The 27,761-nt window shown below is 37.1% G+C and overlaps 1 protein-coding gene across 1 annotated transcript in view; it reads right to left on the bottom strand.

Annotated features, from left to right (window-relative positions):
* Window positions 1-27,761, bottom strand: part of cobll1b (cordon-bleu WH2 repeat protein-like 1b) — an 80,962-nt gene that overhangs the window by 5,953 nt on the left and 47,248 nt on the right. The window contains 7 exon segments of the mRNA XM_020928938.2: window positions 2,222-2,351; window positions 4,515-4,745; window positions 7,359-7,456; window positions 7,536-7,577; window positions 9,357-9,582; window positions 16,209-16,413; window positions 22,688-22,879. Coding sequence (XP_020784597.2) covers window positions 2,222-2,351; window positions 4,515-4,745; window positions 7,359-7,456; window positions 7,536-7,577; window positions 9,357-9,582; window positions 16,209-16,413; window positions 22,688-22,879 — 1,124 coding nt within the window.

Here is a 27,761-nt window from a genome sequence, read left to right as displayed (position 1 = left end):
ATCACTCAAGGAAAATGACTTCAATTAAGAATATTTTACTTTATTTGAGTAGATTTAAGTGATATTATACACCTATGGAATAAGTGTGTTTTTCTTAATTCAACATTTAAGCAACATTTGATTTTGTTTCTTATTTTAAGTGCACAGAGTTGTTGTTTTTCTTATCTTAAAGGTGTAAATTTGTTCACAGTATGGTATTAAACAAATATATCTTGTATCTATTCATTTACAGGAGTTTTTATTTCTCGAAACTAACATAAAACATGGATTATTACTGTGAGCATGTCCATTTCTACACAGATCTGACCTGTAACTTGGCCTGGTGATGTGGGCTGCTTGTAAAGTACAGTACAAAAAGTCTTGTTCCACTGGTAGATAATTTTACTTGTCAAGTGAAATTTACTCAAATCATGATTAAAAAAACTTAATTCAAGTAATATTAACTTGGCTAGATTTTAGTTTTTACAGTTGCATTATAATTCCCAGAAAGTATTGGTTTATGTAAATACTTCTGTGCCCAGACGCAGGTGGAGTTTTCCTCTTTAGGACAATACCCATACATGTGTTATGCATATTAGGACAAAGGCAGGAAAGTGTGTCAAAGGGAGATTTAAACTACAGAAAGAAAAGGAAAGGAAAAGAAGGTGTAAGGAGATTTGTGTCTGAATGGCTCAAAGCATTTGAAGCTAGAGGCCACTGCAGTCAAGTGGGGCACTGCAGGGGGTGGAAACAGGCAAGAAATAGAAAGGAACAAATATGAAATACCTAGAAAACATTTGTTCCATTTGCCTGGCTCTGTGCTCCAAGTGTTTTCAAGTTTTAGTGATAAGAATTACAAAAAAATAATAGTGCACTTGTGTAGCTTTTCTGGTGGAGGGCATGCCACTGGCTTATCTCCATGGAGATGTTATTGCTTTGTCTAGGACACTCCACATTAGAGGTTAAACTAAATCTATCTCAAGGGAGACAGCTAGGCGACATTACAGGTCAGATCTGTGGAGAGGCAACCCTATTCACAGACAGAGTTGAATAAAATATAGATAGATGTGTTTAATGTCATAGCATGGAACATTGCTAGCCTTAATTTATCAGCTGGTTTCACTTTGTGGAAACCGTCTGACCTCGCAGTATTAGGATTCGTTCACTCGACGGTAAGCAGGTACTTTTTTTATTTAACCAGTCGCTGCTATTTGGCCGTGACGTATGTAATGCACCAAAACCAGTTGATAAAATTCACCGAACGTTCTCTTTGATTCAGCTTTAAATCCTTGCCAACACAGAATGTTGTGCTGTACCACAAAAGGGACACAGACAGGCGCTTAAGTTTGACATCATGGTTTCACAGCTCTTCTCTGATTGGCCGGTGGCGCGGTCTACAACTTCCGGGGTTCTTGCAAACAGTTTAGTGCAGACATGTCAGAGTCAGGCCTGGGAGCCAAATTTGGCCCACGATATAATTATATTTGGCCTGCAAGATCATATCAAATATGTATTAGAGCTGGCCTGCCGGCTACAGAGACACTATTTATTATTTAAAATTTTGTTAGTATTTTATATTATGCTTGTTCTGGTTTCAATGTTTAAGGAAAACTGTTATTAAACATTTATTTTAATTAGAAAAGTTTTAACATTACATATCTCGAAAGAAGAGAAAACATGCAGATGCTGTAGAAATTTTTCAATAAATATTTTGTTTGTCCCACGACTTAGTCCCAGTTTTTAATTTTGGCCTCTGTGAATTTGAGTTTGACACCCCTGGTCTAGTGTATTCTGATTCCTGACCTAGTTGCTGGAGAGAAATGAAATTAAGGGAAGGTACTTGGTGGCACCAGCCTGGTTACAAAGTTTCAGCCTCAACCAGAAAAGTTACACAGTGCACCTTTAAATAATACATTATTTGAGACTAAGTACACAGCATAGATGTATTGTCCATCCTAAATTGTAATTACTAGTTAGTCTGCTATAATAATATAATTTAAAAATAACTACTAAGTCCCATTTTCTATTGACAGCCTGATGATTTGGAAACAGACAATGTTCCGTTACGGCCACTAGATGGCAGTAAATTGTATTCTTTGCAGATTCTTGTACAGTAAAGTCAAAGCTAATCAACAAATGCCTTGCTTACATTGTGACATAAAATGAAACTATGAACACAGATATCAAATAAACATCTATAGTAATAATAATAATCAAATATAAATGAGATAAGACTTCACACCTTGCAGATCGTCTGGACAGAGAGTTTCAGTTTGTGCCACTACACCAGGGGAGGAGGGGGGTGGAGGAGCTTTCCTTTTGGTCCTTTTTAGTGAAGAATCTGTTGAGGATCCACGACTTAAAACAGGAGTCTAAGCAGAGATAATAAGAATACATATAAAATAAACAAAAATATATCATAAAAGTTTGTATTACACATAGTTATGACACAGGGCAAGTACTGATACCAGTGAAAAATGAAATAATTTTGTTTGGAAATACCTAGGTCTGTAACAATAATACTGTATTTCAAATGTTCAGATTTATTTGTTTGGACGATAAGCCCCTTGAGATGTCTCGTCATTTCCTTTTTCCTCGAAATCACAACAACAACAGATACAACAGATACAAAACAGGGCGGACAGTGAACTACATAAACTCAAAACACAGAAACAACTAAACAAAACAGCTAAATAAACACAAGTATACACACATACTCACTCACACGAGACTGTCAAATTCAGAATAAGTAAAGTATGAACAAAACCAAATACAGAATTCAAACATGGCAATAAAAACGGTCAACATAAAATAATAAAATATTGTACCAAAGCATTTTTAAACCAAGGAACAGGAGTTAAAGTGCAAATATATCAACTTATCATTCAATAACACCGTATATACTAGTATTGTTTTTATGTTTTCTTTACAATTGTGCAGAATAATTTGTCACTTTTTATTTTACAATCAACTCTGAGCTATAAAAAGGTTGAAAAAAAAAAAAAAAAAAAAAAAAAAAAGATTCCGGGGCTGATTATAGATACTAACTCTTAGTTCCTCCTTGTGCTATAGTGAACACTTTATTTCGCTCTCTGGTAGGCCTGTCATGAGAACAAATGTTGAAGTTCGATATATCGCTGAAGTAAATACAGATGATAAACAATAATATCGAAACTAAATGATGCCACTGACACAATAACTCAAGCAAATATTTAAATCACTAAAACGATTCTAAAGCTACAATAATGTCTGTAATGAGTCATACCAAAATGTTCCCAGTAGTGCAAAGAAAACATAAACAGGATAAATACTGACCCGCCCCCCCAAAAGACATAGTTCTGGCTTTTATATATTGATTGATAAGTCGATATAGTAATTATTGTGACAGTCCATGGTGATATTTTTTAGCAAAAGATCGAACTTCAATTTGGATACGATCATAAACGATACATTTTGTGCCTTCTTTATCATTATTATTAGTTTGAACGAATTAAAACAAAACTGGAATCTTTAAAAAAAAAAAAAAAAGGGAGAAAAAAGTGATTGTATTTCTGTTAAAGGGGTGAGTATATGGATCAATCTGAGTGATGATTTTTAAAAAGTCTAACACTCTAGAAGAGTATAAAGCGTTATGTTTTGAAAAGATATAGAGCTCTGGAATGAATAAATTATGTATTAAATTTAGTTAGTTTTAATTTATATTTTGTCTCATACACAGTAATTCGTAAGTGAAATTGTAAACACAAATTTGCTGTTTTTGCTGCTTTTCTTTCTTGAAATTCTGTCTTTGTTTAAAAGGGTTTGGCATTATAAGTATTTTTTTTTACTTCAGTCTAAACCCTTTCGGTCATGATCCATGGGGTTGTACTCTATGTTTTGTTTTATTTTGTTTAGTAGTGCTGCAAAATGACAGAATAAAAACTAAAAACTAGGATCCTATATTGTGAAAAACTATGAGCTTTAAGCCATGTTATAAGGTTATTTCCTCATCAAAAACAGAGTTGTGTTTTGTTTCATTCACACATGTTTGAGTATCCTCGACAAAGCTCAAAATGCTCTGTTCCACCTTGTGATGTCATATAGTGGTAGTTTTCAAGTTAACAGCTACATTTTAGTTTTAGTTCAGAAGAGATTGGCAATAGAAATTTTCAGTTTTCCTGGTTGAGGCAAGAACTCAGCCTTAAATATGCAGGATGTGTGTGTTAAAATATGACAATAAAACAAAAAAAAAACACAACTCCGAGAAAGTTTTTGATGAAGAAACAATACTTTAACATAGATCAGAAAACAGAGTAATATAAGCCTTTTAATACAATCATTTTTATCATATCTAAACCAGTATCAGTCTAAACAAACAACCGCAAATCTACATTGAATCAGTACACTATGATAAAGTTTTGCCCTTGCACGTCCAGCCACGTCCCTACCATTAATAATAAAATAAACAGCTAAATTGTGAAACTTTTGAATTACGTACACATATATAAACATTGCACATCGCTACAATAGTTAATTACTAATCGACGTCCGCTCACCTGATCAGTGCTGTCCAGTCTGACGCAGGGTTCAGAGTAGAGCCTGTGTCTGGGGCTAAAGTCGGACGGGCAGCTCTGTTGGGACACCAGGATGGGGGGCTGGGGGGCGCGTCTCTTCTTGGGGGCGTCGGATCCAAACGGAGAGGAGTTGGTGCTGGGTAATGCCATGCTGAGAGGACGCGGTCGGCTCTGGGGCAGCACTGGGGAGGACGGGGCACTGGCAGTAGTAGCCTTTGAAAGAACAAGAACAAACATCCAGCGAAGGCATCAGTGATAAGAGCTGGATTTCCAAATAACACAGCGACCAATGGCAGCAGTAAGCGCACAGACCTCCCTCTGCTGTATTCAATAGGTCACGTTTTAGATGGAATCATTTCTAAATCTCAGATACAGGGCAAGGGTCACTATTGTTAAAGGGCCCGGCAGACTTTTCTCAGCTTTTAGCAATTCTGTGCTTCAGTTCATGCATACCTTTGAGGGAAATTCATTATTTTTGAGGGGTGAATAGTGAATATTATGTAGTTGCATCCATCTTTTTGCAGAAGTGTATCTCAACGTTTAAAAAAAACATAAAAATCTAAATCAAAACCATGACCTTTCTGTGTCACCAGATATGAAGAAAACATCTACAGATATAGCTTTTACTGATAACAATACTGATTTTGATAACAATGTTGATTTAATATTAATTATAAAGATATTGTATGATCCACAAGTTGTTTATGTTACCATTTTATGTTTAGGTTCTCAGTCAGAAAGCAGAATAAGCCTCTTGTTTGGGTCGCCTTTTTAACCCTTCCAGACCTAAGGGCAGTTTTAGTACATTTGTCCTCGCCTGGATTTTTTTCTTAATTTTGCATTTAAAACTTTCCCTTTTACCCCCCAATGAAGTGTTATACATTTTTTTTCAGTACAACCTGTTATTTCGATCAGCATGCTGTAGTTGTGTCATATGGCTGTAATAAAAACTATAGGACCAGAAATACAAACGAAAAAAAAAAGAAAAAAAAAAGGAAAATAAAATACACACTCTTTCATACAAAACATGTATAAACAACTTTTTGGACATAAATATGCTTAATTTAGGGCCTTAGCTACAAAAGTGCAAAATATTAAGTCTGTAAGTGAAACTAAAAATATTCTTACTGCCCTCAAAACAAAAAAAAAGTGAAACTGCTGCATGATTTTCCTGGTGTCAGTCGTGGAAACAGCTGGTGTCAGGTCCAGGGCATGGAGCCACATCACTTCCTGCATTTCCATGGGGTTTATTACATTTGGATTTGTACATTTTGACTGAAATAAACCTTTCAAATAAAAATAGCAAGGGATGCACAATTTACACAGAACAAGACGTGTAATTTGTAATTTATTTGAGAACTAACTGCAGTTAGAGCGGATTTTTCAATTGTTACAAAAATAGCAGTCGACTGTTTTGACTCACTACACTCTTTGGCAAAGTTTGGGCCAATCAAAATGGATGGAGTGCATGCATTTGGCTGAAAACAAAGTTCCTATTGGACATTTGCTAGGAAAGCTACAAGTCCCAGCTTTTCAAGGGGAAAAATTAAGTTTCTGTCTTTTATGGTTGGAAAGTTATGGGCGGTTAAATAAAAGATATTCCCAGGAATTGTATACAATACCGTCGGTCTGGAAGGGTTAAATGTTGAAATCCAGTCGATTTAAAGCTAATACCCTCCCTCTGATTTAAATCGCCACCATCTATGAACGCGGCAACATGAGCTGTAAATGCAGTGTATGGATGTGGTGACTGATATTGAATGGGATTATGGTTTTACTTACTGACTGACTGGATGAATGATTGCATTAATATAAACTACTCGTCAAAAGTTTTAGAAAGCACACATTTTTCCAGTTATTTATTGCAATTCAAATCGTGCAAGTCCAGTGTAGAGCTTGAAATGGTGCAAAGGTAAGAACTGAACAGAAGGTTAAAAAAACAGATAAAAGGTAACAAAAACACAAGTCCAAGCTCTGCCAAAACTACCTCAGGTAAAAAAAAGAACAAGGTGATAAGCTTGAAAACATGAAGTGTCCAGCACAGTCTCCAGACTTAAAACCCATTGAGCTGGTTTGGAATGAACTGGACAGAAGAGTGAAAACCAAGCAACCTACATGTGCCACACATTTATGGGAACTTCTGCAACAGACTTGGGAAGAACTTTTTGAAGATATTCGATTTCTATTGTAAAAAGAACGAGGCACAAGTGTGTTCAGCTGTTATATCTGCCAAAGGTGGACACTTTCATGAATCAAAAGTTTAGAATACATTTTGGTCAACAGTAAATAGTAAAAAACTGGAAAAAGTGTGCTGTTCTAAAACTTTTGACCGGTAGTGTACTTTGTATTTTATTGCCACATATGCCACTTATGACAACAGCCTGTTCAAGGACTGAAGGTGAAAATGAAGCTTTAACTTGGCTATAACCTGTCATAAACACATTACCTCTTTGCGTAGGTCAGTTTTTTTTCATGTGCATTGTTCCTTATAAATAAATCAACTAAACTGGACCTCAGCTGTACCTGTAACCCATCATGAGTCAGTGCTAGTGCAGCCTCTACAGCTCAGTGAGTGAATTCTGGAGGTTCAAAGCATCTGAAGCGCAGCATCAGCAACCCATGTTCAGCCGTTCACTCAACTTTTGTTTTGATATTTATGAAGCTTGAAGTGCTTTGACTAAGACACATCTGCAGTTATTGTTCATATTTTTATGATCTTTTATATTATTAGTATCAGAAAATTCCTCACAGTCTTACGTCTCAATGAACCAACAACCAATAAACTCACTATACAATATAATAAAATAATAAAATATGAATCTTTACCTTTTCTGGTTTGCTTTTCTTGCTCCTCCTGAACATGCTGAAGAGGCCTTTATTCTCTTCTTCTTTCTGATTTTTATCTTTGCCTGGCGTGACCAATCCTTCAAAACAAAAACAAACAAGGTAAGATTATATCGGTGGGAATTATGGGATCATCTTGTCACTCATTTAAAACCGTACCTGGAGAAGCAGGTGAGGCGGGACACACTGGAGACGCCGGCACTGAAACCACACAATATTGCCAAAGACTATTAGCAACGACAGGTGGAAACAAGTAGTATATTCACTGGAAGTAACATTGTGTACTTTTTGTACAATGCTGTTTGTACAATAAACGGAAAGAAGTTAGTGGGAATGTACTTTTGAATGAGTTGTTGCTTTGGAGTGAAAATGTGGGAACAAATGACTGCTATAGATCGATTGATGGGTTTTTTCATTGCCAATGCCAAAACAAATTTAGAATCCAGAGAAACTGATGGTCGATGAGCTCTGCCAATATTTTTGTAAATATGTCATTTAAGTTGATTAAAAACTCATCCACAGCCCTTTTTTAACCACAAACCAATATCAGCGTAATCATGTTTTGAGCAGTTACCTCTTCACACTACTGTTTTATTCATATTCTTTAGGCAGCTGGTTGGCCCAAACTAAATATCGACCTGTGCTGGAAATTTAAAGCCAATAGCTGGCTGATATATCCATTTCTAGTCACTGCATGGTTTGGAAAAGTCAAACAAAAAGGAAAAAGTATAAAACAAAACTTGTGCTGCCAGACAGTAAATCAAACCAACTAAAATAAACACTCACTCAGATGAATATCTGTTGCATCTATTTGTCTTTTAGCCTTGAATTAAACGATGAAAAACACCATCAGATGATTGATTATTTGAAATGATTAGATCTTGATTCAATAAAAATTGCAAAGCACTAATTGTAGTTGTGGAAGGAGTACTCAGTTTTGTTGGTACAGATACTTGAGCAAAAAAAAAAAAAAAAAAAAAAAAAGTAAAAGTATGTGAGAAAAATCCCTCAGTTGTCCAGGTAGAATTCATGGCAAAGGAGAAATTAAATTTGTCAAACAGACAGAACTGAAGAAGCAGCTTGGATGAGCTGCGAAACGTATTTGACTAAATAAACTTTTGTGCAGTTGACAGACTGAATTTCTCCTTTGTAATGTAAAAGTAAAAGTCAAAAAATCTACTCAGGTAAAAGTATTAAAGTACCTGTTTACAAATGAAGAGTAAAGAGTAAAAAGTAAAAATATATATATTTTTTTTAGTATTTTGAGATCTAATAAAGCTTCAAATGCAGTGAAGCAATAGTTTTTTGTAGTCATTTATATTTGTATATTTTTGTTTGCGCAAAATACAAATGTATTCAAAATAAACCCCTCAGCCTTTTCAGCAAGTCTCAAATAATAATAATAAAAAAATAAACTCATACTTTTCAGTCTAGTTAAAAAATGTAGTGGAGATACCTGCTCTCAAATGTTGTGAAGTAAAAGTAAAAAGCATCCACTTTTAGAAATGGGGTGAGACACAATTTCGAGATTGGACCCACACGACCAAGACAAGACGAGCTTTTAACAGATTTCCTAATGCATAAATTTCACGATTCAGTTTCCAATTTTGGCCTCATATTTTTTATTTCTTTGATTTCATATTTTAGTTTCCATTATAATACTTTTTGGAACTGTAACTCCAATACTTCACCCTTTTTTGTCCAATCCAAATGTAACACAAAACCGAAAAAACCTCAGAAGATCATTTTTCTCTTGTGTGCACGATCTTGGGGGAATTCTGTCTCACAAGATCTTGTACCATCCCTATCCACTACATAAAAATCTAAAATTTACTGTATACTTATGTGCACTTACTTTTCCACGTTCCACCACTGCCTATTTGTACAGAGTGCTTTCATTAAATAATCAGCGACTTTATACTCAAAATCAAACCCAACTTCTAGCCCCAAACCCTTCCATAGACCTTGTGTGTGACTCACCTCGCGTGTCTCTCGCATAGACTTCTCTTATTGCATAATCATTAAGAGACGCAGACAGATCCAGAGGGGCCAGTGATTTGACATCTTTCAGCAGAACGGTGCTCTCCACTTCAAATTCACATTTCTCACAGATGGCCGGCAGGAGCTGGGCCAGAGGGACGCGCGGGTTCACTCTCAGTATGGTCTTTTGTGTCTGCTTGTAGTTTATCACCATACGCACGGTTGCCTAAAAGAAAAATGGAGCTATTAAAATCGGTGTAGCAATATGAAAAGTAAGATCAGACTGTGGAAGGAGCGCTGGAAATTTGGACTTAAAGATGCATTGTGCCTAGTGCCTCCACTCAGTTTCATTTCTCTCTAGTGACTAGGTGAGGAATCGGAATACACTAGACGATTTGCAAGAACCCTGGAAGTTGTAGACCGCGCACTGGCCAATCAGAGAAGAGCTGTGAAGCCATGACGTCAAATTCAAGCACCTGTCTGGGTCTCTTTTGTGGTATAGGACAACGGTAAACAAAAGCTGGTTAAAGCTGGAATAAAGAGAATGTTGAATGGTGAATTTTATCAAGGGGAAAGACGTTATTGCCCTTCTTCCTATGGGATTTGGGAGAAGTTTACTGTATTTTCCGCACTATTAGGCGCGCTCATAAGCCTCCAACCCCATCAAAAAACAAATGCGCGCTCCGCAATCCAGAGCGCCCTATACACAAATCCACTCGGGTGTCCTACTACAAAGCCGCACCGCCCGCAGAACACGCAAACACGCACGGAGCAGACAGAGACCGCGCAGCGAAAAACACCCACAGACACACTCATCACTCCACACGGACGAGGAATGGAACGGAGGAACGAACCGAAAAGGGAGTGCAATGTGACACTTTAGACAAAACTGAAGAACTGAGTCACTGCGAACACGTCGACAATCCAGCGGTCCCAGACAGCACCATCCCTATACGCTAGGGGTGGGCGATATCTCGATATTTTAAATATATCGAGATAGTTTTTAAACTCGATATGGATTCTGACATATCGTATATATCGATATAATGCTTATATTCAATTTAGATTTCGCCGCTTCGCTTGTTTACCTTCTCTCTTGTCGCCTCCGCGCCGCCGCCTCCCTGATTTTGTTTGCTCATGTCTCCTTCACTCGTCACTACCGCCGTGATCGCCGAAAGTTGTGAAAAGCTTCAAGCACCACGAACCTTTTCTACCATTTACAGACAAAACCATCAGCAGCACATCCTCATATTCCACTGAGTCTCGTCCTTTAGCCCAAAAGAAGCTAAACGAGCTGAGCTGCGTGAGAAGTGCACTGTTTATGCAAATGAGTCATGCGCTTAAATTTCGTTTCTGTAAAACGTAAACACACGTGCGCAAAACTGCATTAAACACATTATTGTGTCAAATGGGCTGATGTGGCTCGTAGTCGTTATGTTTTATATATTGTAAAGTTTAGTAATGTAAAGTCTATTTATGCAGAAGATTTTAATTAATCTGTTGAAGTGTAAATTTTACAATAGTGTTTGGAAAAGTTGGGTTTGATCTGCAGTGGATTGTGGGATACCTCATAGCTCCTTACTGCTGGACAGAGACATGGATCTATTAAAATAAGGAACATCCTGAGCTTCCTCTGCTAAAGGAGCTCACGGTTATGGTTATGATTATGGTCTGGATAACAGAGTTAATGCAAAGATAAGCTTGTGTTGAGTTGTTTTATTTATGAATGAAAAGAAGGAAGTATATATTATTTATTTTATTTTACAGTTAAATTATTATTTATGTAATTTGTTTTTTTTGTAATCTTAAATGTTCCTATATGAACTGCCGACCTCTTACACTTCAATTAAAAAAAAAAAAAGACCTTGTGGAATTTGGCAGATTTGTTTTTGCAGTTTTCAGTTTTAGGGGGTTATTTTTTCTTGAACATATATCGAGATATATATCGTATATCGAGATATAGCAAAATATATCGAGATATATTTTTTATCCATATCGCCCAGCCCTACTACACGCCACAACTGAACAAAGCTGAGAGTCACCGTGAACGCGCCAAACAAAGTCCCACTCACCCATCTAACTGTTGTGTTTCGTTTAAAGCCCGGTGCGGTTTATTTGTGAAAAAAGTTAGAAAACAGACCATTAAATGACAGTGCACCTTATAATCAAGAGCGCCTAATAGTCCGGAAAATATGGTAATATACCAGTTAGCCCTGTTAGTGGTGCATTACATACATCACAACCAAATAGCAGAGATTGGTTAAATTAAAAAAGTACCCACCTACCATTGAGGGAACACATCCTAAAGCTGTGAGGTCAGATGTTCCATGCTGTGACATTAAACACATCTATCCAGCTTTTATTCAAGGGTTGCCTGTCCACAGATCTGACCTGTAATGTCACCTAGTTGTCCCCCTTGAGATAGATTTAGTTTAATCTCTAACGTGGAGCATAGTAGACAAAGCAATAAATGTTTGGTGAATTTTACCAAGGGGAAAGACGTTATTGCCCTTCTTCCTATGGGATTTGGTGCATTACATACATCACGACCAAATAGCAGCGACTGGTTAAATTAAAAAAGTACCTGCCTACCATCGATGATGAATCAGGCTAGCATTGTGTGACTTTTCTAATAAAAAATGTCTGGAATTCATTTAATTTGGATTCAACTGGGACCCAAAGAAAATTATTCAGAAACCACCTGCCTCAAAAACATCATCCCCTTGATCCAATTCTGAACTGTTCTCTTCAAAGCCTGCGTGCCTGTGATTAAGCTCAAATCACATTGCATTTGATTTTGTAACTAAATACACTTACAAAATTCTTTCAATTTTTGTGAAAATAAACAAGGCAGGCTTTAAATCAGTGCCTTTTAACACAAAAAATGTTCAAATTTAATTTGTTCAAATTCCAGTCATGTATTGGCTGAAAGGTGCATTGTGTAACTGTTCTGGTCAAGGGCCCAAATGCTTTCCTCCATGGAGATGTTATTCCTTTGTTTGGAACTTTTCTATCCTCATGGAGACCAAACTAGACCAAGTCCTAGACCAGGTTGGGTACCAAAGCAAATAGTTGCTGAAACGGGCGGGTTTTAATGTTCTGGAATTTCGGGCGGGTAGTGATTACACACGGGCGGGACAGGTGAATCCATGAACGATGAACGGTAGAAAAATACTTGACACACAGCCAGGACGTCCGCTGCCATTTCCCAAGCGCCATTTCCCGGTCTTTTCCTGGAATGATGGACCAGGCAGAGAGAGTGACTTATGTGTTTTAACTACATAAATCCATCAGCGGAGGTGATCGGCTCGGCGACTGCGCTCCTGTTTTAGACCTGGCGATCGGCTTTGTGGTTTGAGGCATGTATATATTTATACTAATGACACTGGTTCAGTCCTGGTTTAGTCTTGGTTTAGACCTGGTTCAGGCCTGGTTCAGTTCTGGTCAGTCCTGGTGTAGCCCTGGTATAGTCCTGATTTAGTCCTGGTTCAGTCCTGGTTCAGTCCTGATCCAGTCATGGTGTAGTCCTGGTGTAGTCCTGGTGTAGTCCTGGTGTAGTCCTGATGTAGACCTGGTGTAGACCTGGTGTAGTCCTGGTCCAGTCATGGTGTAGTCCTGGTGTAGTCCTGGTGTAGTCCTGGTGTAGTCCTGGTGTAGACCTGGTGTAGACCTGGTGTAGTCCTGGTGTAGTCCTGATGTAGACCTGGTGTAGACCTGGTGTAGTCCTGGTGTAGTCCTGGTGTAGTCCTGATGTAGACCTGGTGTAGTCCTGGTGTAGTCCTGGTGTAGTCCTGATGTAGACCTGGTGTAGTCCTGGTGTAGTCCTGGTGTAGTCCTCCTGTTAGACCTGGTGTGTCCTGGTGTAGAGTCCTGGTGTAGTCCTGGTGTAGTCCTGGTGTAGTCCTGTGTAGTACCTGGTGTAGTCCTGGTGTAGACCTGGTGTAGACCTGGTGTAGTCCTGGTGTAGTCCTGGTGTAGTCCTGGTGTAGTCCCTGTAGACCTGGGTAGTCCTGGTGTAGACCTGGTGAGTCCTGGTGTAGTCCTGGTGTCCTGGTGTAGTCCTGGTGTAGTCCTGGTCCAGTCATGGTGTAGTCCTGGTCCAGTCCTGGTGTAGACCTGGTGTAGACCTGGTGTAGACCTGGTGTAGACCTGGTGTAGTCCTGGTCCAGTCCTTGTGTAGTCCTGGTGTAGACCTGGTGTTGTCCTGGTGTAGTCCTGGTGTAGTCCTGGTGTAGACCTGGTGTAGACCTGGTGTAGTCCTGGTGTAGTCATGGTGTAGTCCTGGTGTAGACCTGATGTAGTCCTGGTGTAGTCCTGGTGTATCCTGGTGTAGTCCTGTGTAGTCCTGGTGTCCTGTGTAGTCCTGGTGTAGTCCTGGTGTAGACCTGGTGTAGTCCTGGTGTAGTCCTGGTGTAGTCCTGGTGTAGTCCTGGTGTAGTCCTGGTGTAGACCTGGTGTAGTCCTGGTGTAGTCCTGGTGTAGACCTGGTGTAGTCCTGGTGTAGTCCTGGTGATTGGCTCTGCGGTTGCAGCGTGTACATATTTATAATCCACTAATGACACAGCGTAGTTTTAGTCCTGGTTCAGTCCTGGTTCAGTCCTGGACTATTGGGCTGTCGGACTAATGGGCTGACCCTGATTTATCATGGGCAGGGTGAGTAACGGGTGAATTGTTAACGGGTCCGGGTGGGTGCGGATTTAACTTTGATATAATCACGGGTTAACGGGCGGGTGTGGTGCTGTACTGCGTGCTCCAAAAATGGACCCATGCAGGACTATGGACCAAGATACAGGTCAGATCTGTGGAGAGGCGACCCCGCTCACAGTTCGACTGCCTGTTTTCTACATATTTCTGAACTATAAAACCACCTGTAATTTAATAAATGTAAGGTAGAGCTGTTTAATGCCACACTGTGGAACATTCCAAGTCAAAAAGTTACACAGTTCACCATTACATAAAAGTACATGACCAATAATTTACTCACTTACAAGTACCGCTGCCAAAATTGTACTTCAAGTTTGGTGGGATCATGTTTGCCGGGATAGTACTTGTGATAAATATTTATAATAGTTTCATGTCAGTTAAGTGGCAGTTCGTGGAAAAAAGTTGGAATAAATTTACAGCTACTTCCTTTGTCATCAACACCAACAACTCCATCCAAAATACAGAGACAATTTATGCACAGGGAAGGCATTTTTCATCTAACAAAATAAAGTCTTGTCCTTTATTTTTATTACTCTAACCATAACTATTGTGTTATTTCGACAGGTTTTGGCCTTGTTTACGTTATAGTTGCTTGGTAACAGTTATGGAAATACTTCTACATTGTCGTACTTGCTGCCCGTGTCAACCAAGAAGTAGAATTATACACTTTATTTAAGAAAAATATATATATATGGGCAACCTGTTTTGGTAATATCTTAAAGGTGCACTGTGTAACTGTTTGGTTGGGAGTCCGTCACCTGCTTGTTTCTGCTGAGATACCATTGCTCTGCCTGGAATGTTCCAAAGTACGGCATTAAACAACTCTACATTTCCAATCCAATCTATACATAATAATAACAACAATAATAATATGATAAAATAAACGCTCAGATTTAATCATACTAGTCTTAAAATAATAAAAATCAGAGAATAGCAATAAATAAATCAGTCATCAATCATTTATTCAATTACAGGTGGTTTTATAGCTCAAAAATACCAAGAAAAACAGACATTCTGACTACGAGCGGCGTCGCCTCTCCACAGATCTGACCTGTAACTTGGCTTGGTTTGATCTCCATGAAGATTAGGAGTGTGCAAAAATATCAAAATATCAATATATCCTGTCGTTTAATGATGATACAGGATCGATATCGTGGGCTGCTGTATCAATATATCGTCAAGAGTATTTTTTGGTAAATTTTACTAAATTATTTCGTTACAGCTACAGTTTTGTTGTTTGTTTAGTGAAAAGAATCTTGTTTATTCAACACATTTGATATTTTCACAGTTTTGATGAGTAAAATGTTTGTTAAACCACTTCTTGTACAAAGTTCATATGAAACACAAAGACTTTTAGTATCACAGCCATGATATAGCGTTTATTTTTTTATTGAACTGTGTCCTCTGTGTCAGATTTATTCATTTATTTTTTTATTAGTTATTTTGCTATTTAGTTAGTTAGTTAGTTAGTTATATTATTTATTTATTGTTTTTATCAATTTATTTTTTATGTATTTTTTATTATTTTATAGTATTTTTATGTATTTATTTTATTTATTGATTTTATTATTTTTGCTCATTGATTTTTTTTTTATTATTATTATTTTATTTAATGATTCTATCAGTTTCCTCTTGGTTGGGACATATAATTTTTTTTTTAAGTAAAATGATTTATATTGCTATGTAAAGCACTTTCTTTTCAATTCTTGTTTATAAAATGTGCTCTACAAATAAAGTTGGACTGGATTGGATAATTTTAAAAGCATTTCAGATCACGCTTTTATACAAAACAATAAAAAAATTTAAAATTGAATTCAATTTCCATATTTTTACCAATTAGAAACAGCAGTAAGACGTCGTTGGCTTGAGACTTGTACTGAACTCAGTAACTTCTATTATTTAAAGGTGCATTGTGTAACTTTACTGCTGGAGGGTCCGTCAAATGCTTTTCTCCATGGAAATATTAACGCTTTGTCTGGAACGTTTCACATTATTACAGTTATTAAACCTTTCTATCTTCATGGACACCAAACCAGACCAAGTTACAGGTCAGATTCTGTCTTTCAATTACCCCAAACAGCTACTGAATATTTGCACATAATTACTTTCAACCTGTGAGTAGAATAGTATAAATAAAATAAAGCTTACCTCGGGCATCTGTGGGCCTGTCTTCTTGTTTTTGTCCTCTCCTTTGGGTTTGATAATGACCTTTTCCGCATCCAAAGTCCCTATAAGTGCATTGGGTTTGAGTTTGATGTTGTTCCGAGTGCTGGTGACTAGTTCCAGGGTATGTCCAGAAGGATTTAGATGGTATTTTGCACAAAGAGTCACTAATAGGTCCATTAGGGGTTTGCTGTGAAGGAAAGAAAGAATATGTTATAGACATGTTATTCAAATTCACTCTGAAATGTGATAGTGATAATGGATCTTCAAGACCACAGGGTTCCTACGCTCGGAAATAAATAATTGCAGTGGATTTCCAGAGATTTTATGCAACAATTCATGATAGCATTTTCACATGGAGATAAAAGTTATGTACAGGACTTTTAGTCATTTATATTTAAATGGTCTCAATAAGAAATGTCTGCAGCCAGATTCATATAAACTTTATGATTTCAATAGTTTTTCAAATATTACAACTTCAATTTTATTTCAGTGCATCAAACTGAAATACACTTAAGAAAAATTCAGGGATAACAATTAGGGACCTACACCTGCACAACAATACTGGTACTATCGGAGAGCAGAGGGACCAAGTCTCAAGTAAGCCTCAAGTCTTTGACCTGAGTCTTGAGTCACTGGCCCATAAATTTAAGTCAAGTCCAAGTCATCTGCTTTGAGCTTCAAGTCATTTCAAGTCTTTAAACCAAAGTACCAAATATAGCTTCGCTTTTTGCAATTTATATGAATTTTAAACTAAATTGTACTTAAAAAAGCACGGTATATTTATATTTATAGAGTATATAAGAGTTGGAGAAACTAATTTTGTCATTTTTTTCCTTTTTAAATGTCTTGGCAAGATCTTAGCGTGAATCATTCTGGTCAGAATAGAAAGAATTCAGATTTAAAAGTGCTTCTCAAGTCACAGGCCTCAAGTCCTGTTTCTTTTTGTTGCGGTTATTTCTATTATGATTTCACTAATGTTATATATTCCATTGTATAAGAATGTAAATCTCTTACTTGCCCAAAATAAATACATAAAAATAAATAATAATAATCAGAATGGGCAGATACATAAAACTATAGTGTTAGAATCGTGTAGTAACTAAAAAAGATGAATAGCTTTAATTCACAGATCACAATTACACCAGAGCTTTAAAGGACTGACTCTTGATCTTGAGTCGTGTAAAGAACATATAATTTGTCAATCTCAGTCAGCTCTGTGTTTCAGTTAAATAAATGTGAAACAGGTTGTTTTGTTCTTAATATCTACTGTAGGCTCATGGGTGTACTTGAAAAATACAAAGCAAAAAATATGTTACAAAAATTTAAGTTTGTGTAGTTTGTGTATTATGTATGTGGCCTAAAAATAGAATTAAAAAAATGATTATGAGAAATTAGTAACGTTGCCATGGTGATTAACTAAACAAAACCATAAAACAAGAAGTCCTCAAAATGTTTACATACAACATAACAGGGAAGGTCATTAATAATTTGTGATGACACTGCCGCTGTCAGCAGGGCGCTGCCACAACCCACTGGGCATCAGAACTCGTCCAACTTGTTCAGACTTCACTTTTCATTTCTAGACCGTTTCAACAATTAACACCTTAAAACAACACCTTAAAACAACAAGACGAGAGGTAAAATTAGTCACAAATCGTAAATCACTTCTGTCTCTCCAGATCTCTATGATATTTTTAAAAGGTGCATTGTGTAACTTTTCATCAAACTCTATTCTTCTTTGTTATTACTTTGTCTTAAATGTTTCACAGTGTGGTATTAAACCTTTTTATCATGACGAAGACCAAACCAGACTAAGATACAGGTCAGATCTGTGGAGAGGTGACCCTGCTCACAGTCAGAATTCCTGTTTTCCAAGTATTTTTGAGCTATAAAACCATCTGTAATTTAATAAATGTCAGGTAGAGCTGTTGTGGAAGTTACATAAATGCATCTAAAAATGATACAGGCACTTTTGAGAATTATTTGGAAACGCGGAGGAGAATTCGCCGCCTAATCTGTTCTTACGGGATTGTTCTCTGTTGTTTCTCAAGAGACCAAAGTACATACGAAAGCTAAGAAAGGGAGTTTGTAAACTGTACACACTGTGAGAAAGATAATGAAATCTTAGGTAAACTCTGAGGGGAAAACCTAAGCTGTCTGAGTAAGTCCTTGTTTGCAAAATGTGGACACTCTGATTAGAGCAGCTCAAGATTCATGATATTTTTATGGGTAACAGAACCAATAGAAGTAAATACCAGGGATGTAACGGTATCCAAATCAATTTAGTTGTAGTATTTTATTTGGTTATTTTGCAGTACTACAGAAAACAGAGACTATAACCCCATGGATCATGACCGAAAGAGTTTAGACTGAAGTAAAAAGTTCTTAAAAATCCAAATCCTGTTAAACAATGACAGAAATCCAAGAAAGAAAAGCAGCATATGAACAGCAAGTTTGTGTACAATTTCACTTAAGACTTACTGTATATATAAGTGACACAATAAAAATAAAAACAAACAAAACTGAAGCTTTCAAAACATAATGCTTTACACTTCTACACTTGTGTACTTCCACAGATGTTTGAGGATTTCAAAAAGTCTTTCAGCTTGTTCCATATACTAACCCCTCTAACAGAAATACAATCTCTTGTTTTTCTTAGTTCTTATCTTTATTTTTTAAAAGATGCCTGTTCTTCTAAGGTTATACCGACCGTCTCTCTGCTCAGATAACTCCTGTATAAGAGGAATCTTACAGTACAATATTATTATAATATGCATTTCACTGTGTTGTGGAAAAAATTATGTATTTCTTGATGATAAATAATTAATCCATTTGTGAAGCCTGATGAGTTTTTAGAATATAGACCAAGGTTTATTGTTGTTACAGTAGCTATGGACAGGGTCTAGGTCTGCCCTGACCACAGACCAACAGCCTCTCCTCACCAGCAGTATGTCCCTACTCCATTTGACCCGAGTCTCTGCCCAAGTATCTGCCCCAGAGCATCTGAGCTCTGAGTATTTATACAGAAATACAAATTAAATACATATCAAAGCAGAGTGACTTTTGTATCCGAGGCTGGTGTTAAATTAATATACAGTTGAGGACAGGTAAGACAACAAAGGGCTTCCTGAAGGAGGCGACAGTTGTGTCTGATGATCTTTTACACATGTTATTGACTGGTCTGGTCTAAGGTAGAAATCACATTAATTTACAAAAACGACAGACTGAGAGAAATCTTTCCACAATTGTAAATTTCCATCACACATGGTATGACATTATTACAATATTCTGGAGAAGCAAATAAAATTGCAGATAGAATACTTATTGCTTTTAAAATGCCTTGACAAGATTTTGGAACAAATCATTACCATCATAATCCCAAGAATTAAGGTAAAAACATATTTCTTCATGCTGTCTGCGCTGAAATGAATCATGGGATAGTAGTAGTAGTTCCATGTGTATATTAATAGGGATGTAACGATATCCAAATCAATATTTATTGCGATATTTTGGAGTGGCAAATATAATTCTAGATAGGACATTTTTTTGCTTTTAAAATACCTTGACAAGATTTTGGTGTGATATATGTGATAGCTCTTGGTATTATTGTGAGACTTTTGATGATACGATATCACAATATTGAGGTTATTGTTACATCCCTTTTTATTAACTGCTGCTATTATAAAACAAAGCGTTTAACAAAGGAACTTGTGATTCGATATATTGTGACAGCTCATGATATTATTAAGACTTTTGATGATACAAAATCATGATATTTTGGTTATTGTTTTATCCCTAGTAAATACATTTATAATTTAATCCATTTGAATTTCTTATAAAACACTTTTTGAAATCTTGAAATGTCTTTTTTAAATTTGGATTCTGAGCGGTCGCATAGTGATTCAGCAGGTTTTTACCAGCTGTCGCAAGAAACCACATGCTGTAACTTATACACACCCACATTTTCATTTACAAAGCTATTCTGGCAAAACTTGTACAGTATCTCACCTTCCTCATTCAGTTCAGTTCTCATCATTACTGTACTGCCAGACTCAGGAGAAACTGAGCTTAGTATCACTATAAATCTACACAGAGCAACGGGGAAACTCGTTTTAGATTCTGTGCCCCTCATTTATAGAGCAATCTCATAAACCAGCTAAAACTAAACAGTGTAATTCTCCTAAGTGAATTTAAACACCCAATATCTGTTTTCTTTTCAGACCATTGCAGTTGTTTAAGTGAAAGCTTTGTGGGCTACAGGTTCAAGAGATATTTATATGTATATTTGATTATGCTTTTTTATTCACTGTAAATGTTTTATGTTTTTAACTGTGTACTCATGACTCCCTTCCTGATAAAATAAAAAAAATAAATAGCTGGAGTAGACAATGTGGGAGAGGTGTTTTGCTTAGGGACACAATGACAGCATTTTCTCAGGTGAGGTTTGAACTCACTAAGCCTTTGATTATATGTAGTAAACAACAATACAAAAGTAAAAGCTAGGCAAGGAAAACAGGCTTTCTTTAGGCAAATCCATGGACAATACACTTTAAATAAACCTCAGCAAGTTTTAGAGTTCAGAACTGGTATTAGAATAATTGACCTGTTAGTGTAAAGTTTACAATACAATATCATATATGATGCTGTAGCAGGTCAAAACTAACTAATATGAAGTCCAATATATAGGGACTTCATAATATATATCCAATAAGGTTCATTTGGTCTTCTGATATTTTATGTTATTAGGTTCTTTTTTCAGACCAAGAGTTTGTTTTCATACCTGACAGACGTGGTCATGTGATGTTGCTGTGACATGTCCAGTCAGCTGATTTATACAAGTTTTGGTCTTCCTACCGGTGGAGGCAGGACAACAGCTCCATCTGCAGTCCGACTTCCGGTTTATAAATCAGGACAAGGGGCTTTTTTACTCTCACACACCTGGGATACTGTCCTGAGGAAGTCGAACTGCAGATGGCGCTGTTGTCCTTTGTCCACCGGTAGGAAGACAGCGCCAAAACCTGTTTAAAGCAGCCGACTGAACATGTCTCAGCAACATCACATGACCACTGGAGGAAGAGCACTAGTGAGCAGTCGAAACTGTCAGAACAAACTCTTGATCTGAAAAAAGAACCTAATAACACATAATATATTGAACCTAGAAGCTTATTTGAACAGGCATAAAAAAAAAAATCACACAAATAGATCCTTTTAAATGTCTTAACGTATAATCATAGATTAAGACATCAGTGGCCCTGTGAGTATCATTATTAAATGCACTTTTATTTATCATTACTGTTTCAGAGAGTGTGTGCAGGCTTTATCTTGTTTCTTAAAATCAATATTATAACAAGTATAAGATTTCATGATTATATTAAAGAAATCACTATTTTGTGTTCAAAGTTACATTCTGTTGTCTACCCATTTTCATCATGTAATACAAATTGTGTTAGATATTGTGCTGCTTTGCCTTTTCCTTGGAATACATGTTTTTATGTACAGTAAGTATCATGTCAACACTAATAAAAAGTCATAAAAAATGACCAATCAAATTAAATTCTGTTAACTGGGCAAAAGTTTTAGAGCAGGGGTCTCCAACCTTTTTCCTCCAGTGAGCTATCTTTACAAAATGAAAATGACAAAGAGCTTATCATCATGATTTTCTAAATTCGAAACTGGAACACACCCGGATTGGGATGTTTGATATAAATAAAATTATGAAAAGAGTGTGTAACATAATCTGCAGGACGTCTGACACTGCATTTTTTTGCTTTATTGTAATTTTCTGTATTTTGGCTAAACAAATTCTAATTTATGCTCCTCTTTACTGTTGGTGAGGATCTGATTAGTCAAAAATTGTAATAGTCCTGTTTTAGTCCTGGTTTAGTCCTAGTTTAGTCCTGGTTTAGATCAAATCTGTCAAAAATAGGGACACTTGGGACATTTTTTTGTATAAAACTGGGACAAATCACTGGTTTTGTATAAATCTGCTGGGACAGGGGACACAGGGCACAAAACTGGGACTGTCCCGGGAAAACAGGGACGTTTATTTAGCTTTCACAAGAAACTGAGCATAGGAAAGCCTTTGGGGAGCGGCTATACTTATAAAATATAAAACTTTATCCATTTATTAGTGCACAAAGTTAGGTAGTAATTAGTTTGTTTAATTAGTTAGTTCAGAAATCCCTTAGTGAGCTACTTGGAATGGAGTGGAGAGCTACTCTATGTATAAAAACAAACTAAAATCTATCTCCTCTGGCCTATAGCATCATCAAACTTGACTTTTTCTTCTGATGAAACCACTGACAGTTCACTGCTGGCTGTACACATCTACTCTTTGCGACTTAACCCCTTTACAATTCCATGATGCAGCGCTAAAATATTTCCTTAATGAGCTCTACCACCATAAACCTTAACGCACAGCCATGACTATATCACACTCTATACCATTTTCTTTTACGTACCTGCCGTGAACAGTCGTCATCTTTTCCACTCCTCCGGGCAGTACCACGGTGAGGGAGAGCTCTTGGTCCATGCGGTTTTCCTTGTGGTCCATGGTGAGGGTGGAGGGGTTTCCTGGGAACCACTGGGACAGTTCTGGGGAATTCAGCTTGTCCAGGCCAGGGGGAGACGGGGCCTTGCTTTTAGTGGACACCCTGCGAAGGAAGAAGAAAGATGAGAGTCAATCGTGTTTATGTTTGGCACAGAGAAGGTTGAATGAGCGGGGTGGGGTCTTTAAGAATGCATTCACACTTGGTCCTGGTTTAGTCCTGGTTTAGTCCTGGTTTAGTCCTGGTTTAGTCCTGGTTTAGTCCTGGTTTAGTCTTGACATAGACCTGGTTTAGTATTAGTCATTTTGCTGTTTTTGTGCTGTGTTTGTGCAAGTTTTAAAGCTGCACTGTGTAACTTTCAGGGTGGAAGGTCCGTCACCATGGATATGTCGTTGCTTTGCCTGTAATTTTCTTATCTGTTTCCACGGAGACAAGCACCAAGCCAGTTTACAGGTGCGATCTGTGGAGAGGCGATTACACTAGAATAAACATTTTTCAAGGTATTGTTTTACTGTAAAAAAAATACTTGTAATTAAATAATAAGCAAGTTTAATGCCATACTGTGGTACATTCCAGCAAAAGCAATCTCCCCAGAATTTCTCCATGGACACAACTAGGTGCTGGACTCATACCAGAAAAGGTACGTAATGCAGCTTTAACACAGTGTAATAATTTCAATTTATGAGGTGGTTTAAAGGGACAGATTTAAGATAAGATTTAGATGTTAAATTTCCCCAGAAACGAGGTTGCTAATGCCAATTTATTCTCAATTTAAAAAAAAAACAAAAAAAAAAACACTTGACATAACATTTATTTATGTCACAATTTGGTGTTTGTTGTCTCACACGTGTCTCTCGTTTGGGTTCCCAATTTCAGTGCTGAAATACAGTTAAAACATAAAAAAACTAGAAAAGCACTCAGAGAGCGTAGACCTCCGCCAAGGACTACAGTCCCCCTCATATTAATTGTGTTTTCCATAAATATTTGTCTCGTATCTTTCAATTTGGAATATGAAAGAGGATCCCATTGTCCATCCCTGAGTCAAATTTCATGGGGTTTGGTCAATAATTAACCGAGATATTGAGAAACAAAGTTTTTGGCCCCATTTACCACAATGTTAACTAAAATTTCAAAGTGATCCAGAATCCAGGATTTCTTCTGGATCACCCCCAAAATGAAATCAGTTCTTCCTTTTCACATTTCCAACAAATCCTGAAAATTTCATCAAAATCGGTCCATCACTTTTTGAGTTATGTTGCTAACAGACAAACAAACAAACAAACAGACAAACGCCGGCAAAAACATAACCTCCTTGGCGGAGGTAAAAACACTCTCTGATCTAAATTGTCTCTATCTAAACCTCAGCACCTGAAGCCTGAATCATGAATCAGTAACTTTCGGAGGTTCTGAGTTTTCACATGAGGCCACTCCATAAACTGAGAATTAGAAAAATGATCTTGTGGCACAAGATTTTGTCCTATTCCCACATGGAATAGGCCTGGGACCGTAACAATAACACACTAATTTAAAGGTGCACTATGTAACTGCACTATGGTTGAGGATGTATCACCTGTTTGTTTCTATTGATATATCATTGCTCTGCCTGGAATGTTCCCCAGTATGACTTTAAACACCTCTACCTTACATTTATCAAATTTCTGATGTATTTACAGCTCAAAAATATCTAGAAAAACAGGCATTCTGATGGTGAGCGGGTAGCCTCTCCACAGATCTGACCTGTAACTCTGTCTGGTTTGGTCTCCCTGAAGACAGAAAGAAATAATACCATATTGTGAAACATTCCAGAAAAATCTCCATGGAGAAAAGGTTTTCACAGACCCTGCATCTTTAAGTTGTAATAAAAATGTATCTAGAATCTAATAGCAGGAATCTAATTTATAACAAATAGTCTTTGCTCTTCTCTTGTATGTGAATAGCTCAGAGCCTATTAGATCAAAGCACTCAAGTCCATTTGCAACCCAGTCACAAGACAGTCCAGTGGTTCATTAGCCCGGAGCAGGCTGTGAATGGGCCACATGTGAGAGACAGAGACTGAAGAAGATACAGGAGAGAATCACAGCCTTTATACACAAACCAAGCTCTCACAGCTGAATCTGGGTCTGTGTGCGGTTCTGTGCAGCACTAATCTCAACATTTTATTGCTTCCTGTGATTTAAGTATTTATTTAATATCTGAAACTAAAGGCATCTGATCACATCATATGACTTGTAAATGAACCGTAATATTGTGATTACCGTATTTTTCAGACTATAAGTCACACTTTTTTCATGGTTTGGGTGGTCCTGCGACTTATACTCCGGTGCGACTTATATATTAAAATTTTCACACTGACCACCACGAGACGGCGTTCTAGTCTTGTGTGTCAGTATCTGCTGCTCCTATTACTCCTGTACCACTGTCACTTCACTCTACTGTGCATGTCTCCTTCAGAAAGAGCTGCTGTCCTGCAGCAAGTAGTGAAATGCAGCCGAAAATGGTAACTGAGCAGCAGAAAGAAAGTTTGGAGAGAGTGAGAATCTTGTGAGGGACTGGCGAAAGGCGGGGATGGAGAACATAGCTTCACGGCAACGTCATGATGCGCCATGCAACTTTCCTGGAAGTCATTCGATGGATCAACAAACCCTGGACTTTAGTGACACCGAAACCATCCTGTCAGGATTCAGAAAGGCCGAAATAATATCTAACTGGATCTGATGCTAAGTCTGATGACAGTTGCACAATAGAGGAAGCGGCGCTCTGTTTACCTCCAGAGGTCGAGGAGTTGCTCAGAAGTGACACCGAGGATGAAGAATTCAATGGATTTAGTGATTTGGAGTGAGATGCAGAGTTTGGTAAACTTGTTCTGTTCTGTTGTTTATGTTATAGTTATCTGAATAACTAAGAGTCCAGCACTTGGCTGCAGACATGCCAGGGAGATTGCTTTCATTGGAATGTACCACAGTATGGCATTAAACCTGCTTATTGTTTGATTAAAGTGCTTTTTACAATAAAACACTAACTATAAAAATATGTATTCTACTGTAAGTGGTGCACTGCTCCACAAATAAGACCTGTAAATAGGCTCAGTGCTTGTCTCCATGGAAACAGACAAGTTTAATATCATAACTGTGAAAAATATCCAGGCAAAGCCAAAACATCTCCATGGAGACAGACCCTCCATCCTGAAAGTTGCACAGTGCACCTTTAAAATTAAAAGGTGCACTAACTTTTCTGGTGGAGAGTCTGTCATCTGCTTGTCTCCACTGCAGTGTTAATACTTTGCTTGGAAAGTTGCACAATATGTCATTAGCTTTTATATCTTCATAGAGACAAGAAGGTGACAACACTCAAGTTACAGGTCAGATCTGCGGAGAGGTGACCAAGCATGTTTTACAGATTTTTTGGTAATAAAAACAATTATAGCTTAGTAAAACAAAAAAGTTCAAGTTAACATTAATGGAAAAGCAATGATGGACCCTCCCTTTTAGATGTTGAATTTTACTTTACTTACAAGTCACTGTAATTGCTCCAATCTATTACAAATATTGAACCAAGTCCACGCCGGGAAGTGAGGTAAATTTGGTGGAGTCTGCCCTTTCTAATCCTGTTACCAAAAAATAAAGGCTTAAAGCAATATAATGTTTTTACACTGATATTGAAAATAAGACCATATTTAGAAGTTAGTCAAGACACTTTCCAGACAAGAAAATTAAACACAGCTAAAAATGGCAAATGTTTTGATACCAAATTTAGCTACAAAAACTCTATCATAATTAATAATACTTTTCACCTGAGGGGGGAAAAAAAACTGAACAAAAATAGACAGTGAAAACAGGCCAGAAACTGTGATGGAAAAAAAAAAAAAAATCTGTACTCTTGACTAATGTGAAATCAACATATTTACACAAGTTTCTGAAATACTGATTGCACAAATATTTGTAAATTATTCTCCAGGAAGATCATGTATTTTTATATGCGTCATTATCATAGACTGTATAAAGAAGTGGACTAAGGGAGCGTGATGTCATCCACAGTGTTCAGCTCCAGTCAAATGAAGCTCATCGAGGCTTGCAGTTATAGGGGTGAATTTTGAGCCAGGTCCATATTAGGAATAGGAATTTATTTACGGACAAAATAGCAAAATTAAAACACCAAAATCAGTAGGGTTAGTAGAGTTAAAACAAACATTTTAAGACCAAAATGACGAGGTTCATAGCAGCAGTTACAGAGAGGAGTGACAATTTTTCAAGTTTAAATTCAGTTGGAGTTCAGAGGACGCGTATTTTAAAAGTCACAAACCTTCCCAACCCAAGTCATTAGACATTATTCATAAATCACAAAATAAAGGTGGATTTGACCATTATTGAATATTAACAAGGATATTTTATTGTTGACTGAGTGATTGTGTCTCTCTGAACAATTAGTATTACTCAAGTTTTAAACAATGAAAAACAGAAATTGAACCAGAAATAAAAGGATCCATAAGTCGCCTATTTGGACATTAAATGTAGCCCATTTCTTTTTCTTTTCAACATTGAGCTGAACCAGCAATATTGGAACAAAATAGTCAATAAAATAATTACTAAAAGATTAGAAATTATACAAAAGATGTCTTAACATTTGAACATTTCTAATGAGATAGGTGGGCCTGTCTGTGTTTTTGTAGCGTGTTTCAGTCTGGGTGCAGGAGGAGAACGCAGCAGCAGATCAGATGCAGTATTCAGTATGTTTCTGTGCTTTGTTTTCATTTTGGTGAGCACAGAAAATCCCAATTCACACATATATGAAGTAGTGAAAGGAATAAGCATAGACATACTGGCGCTACTGAGGACAGGATATTCTGACAAAATGCTCATCCAGAATGACGATAAAATCCATGTACAGTATTTTTAAACTGCACCAGCCAAAAAATGTGCAATGAAGAAGAAAAAAACTTTTCACACAGGTCACACTTTTTGGGGAAATGTATTTTATAATCAGAGACCAG

Source organism: Boleophthalmus pectinirostris, unplaced genomic scaffold (assembly GCF_026225935.1).
Source record: "Boleophthalmus pectinirostris isolate CB_2022bp ecotype Guang Dong unplaced genomic scaffold, ASM2622593v1 HiC_scaffold_1, whole genome shotgun sequence".
Lineage (NCBI taxonomy): Eukaryota > Metazoa > Chordata > Actinopteri > Gobiiformes > Gobiidae > Boleophthalmus > Boleophthalmus pectinirostris.
The sequence above is the reverse complement of the archived record's forward strand: the minus strand, read 5'-3'. Positions and strand labels throughout refer to the sequence as shown.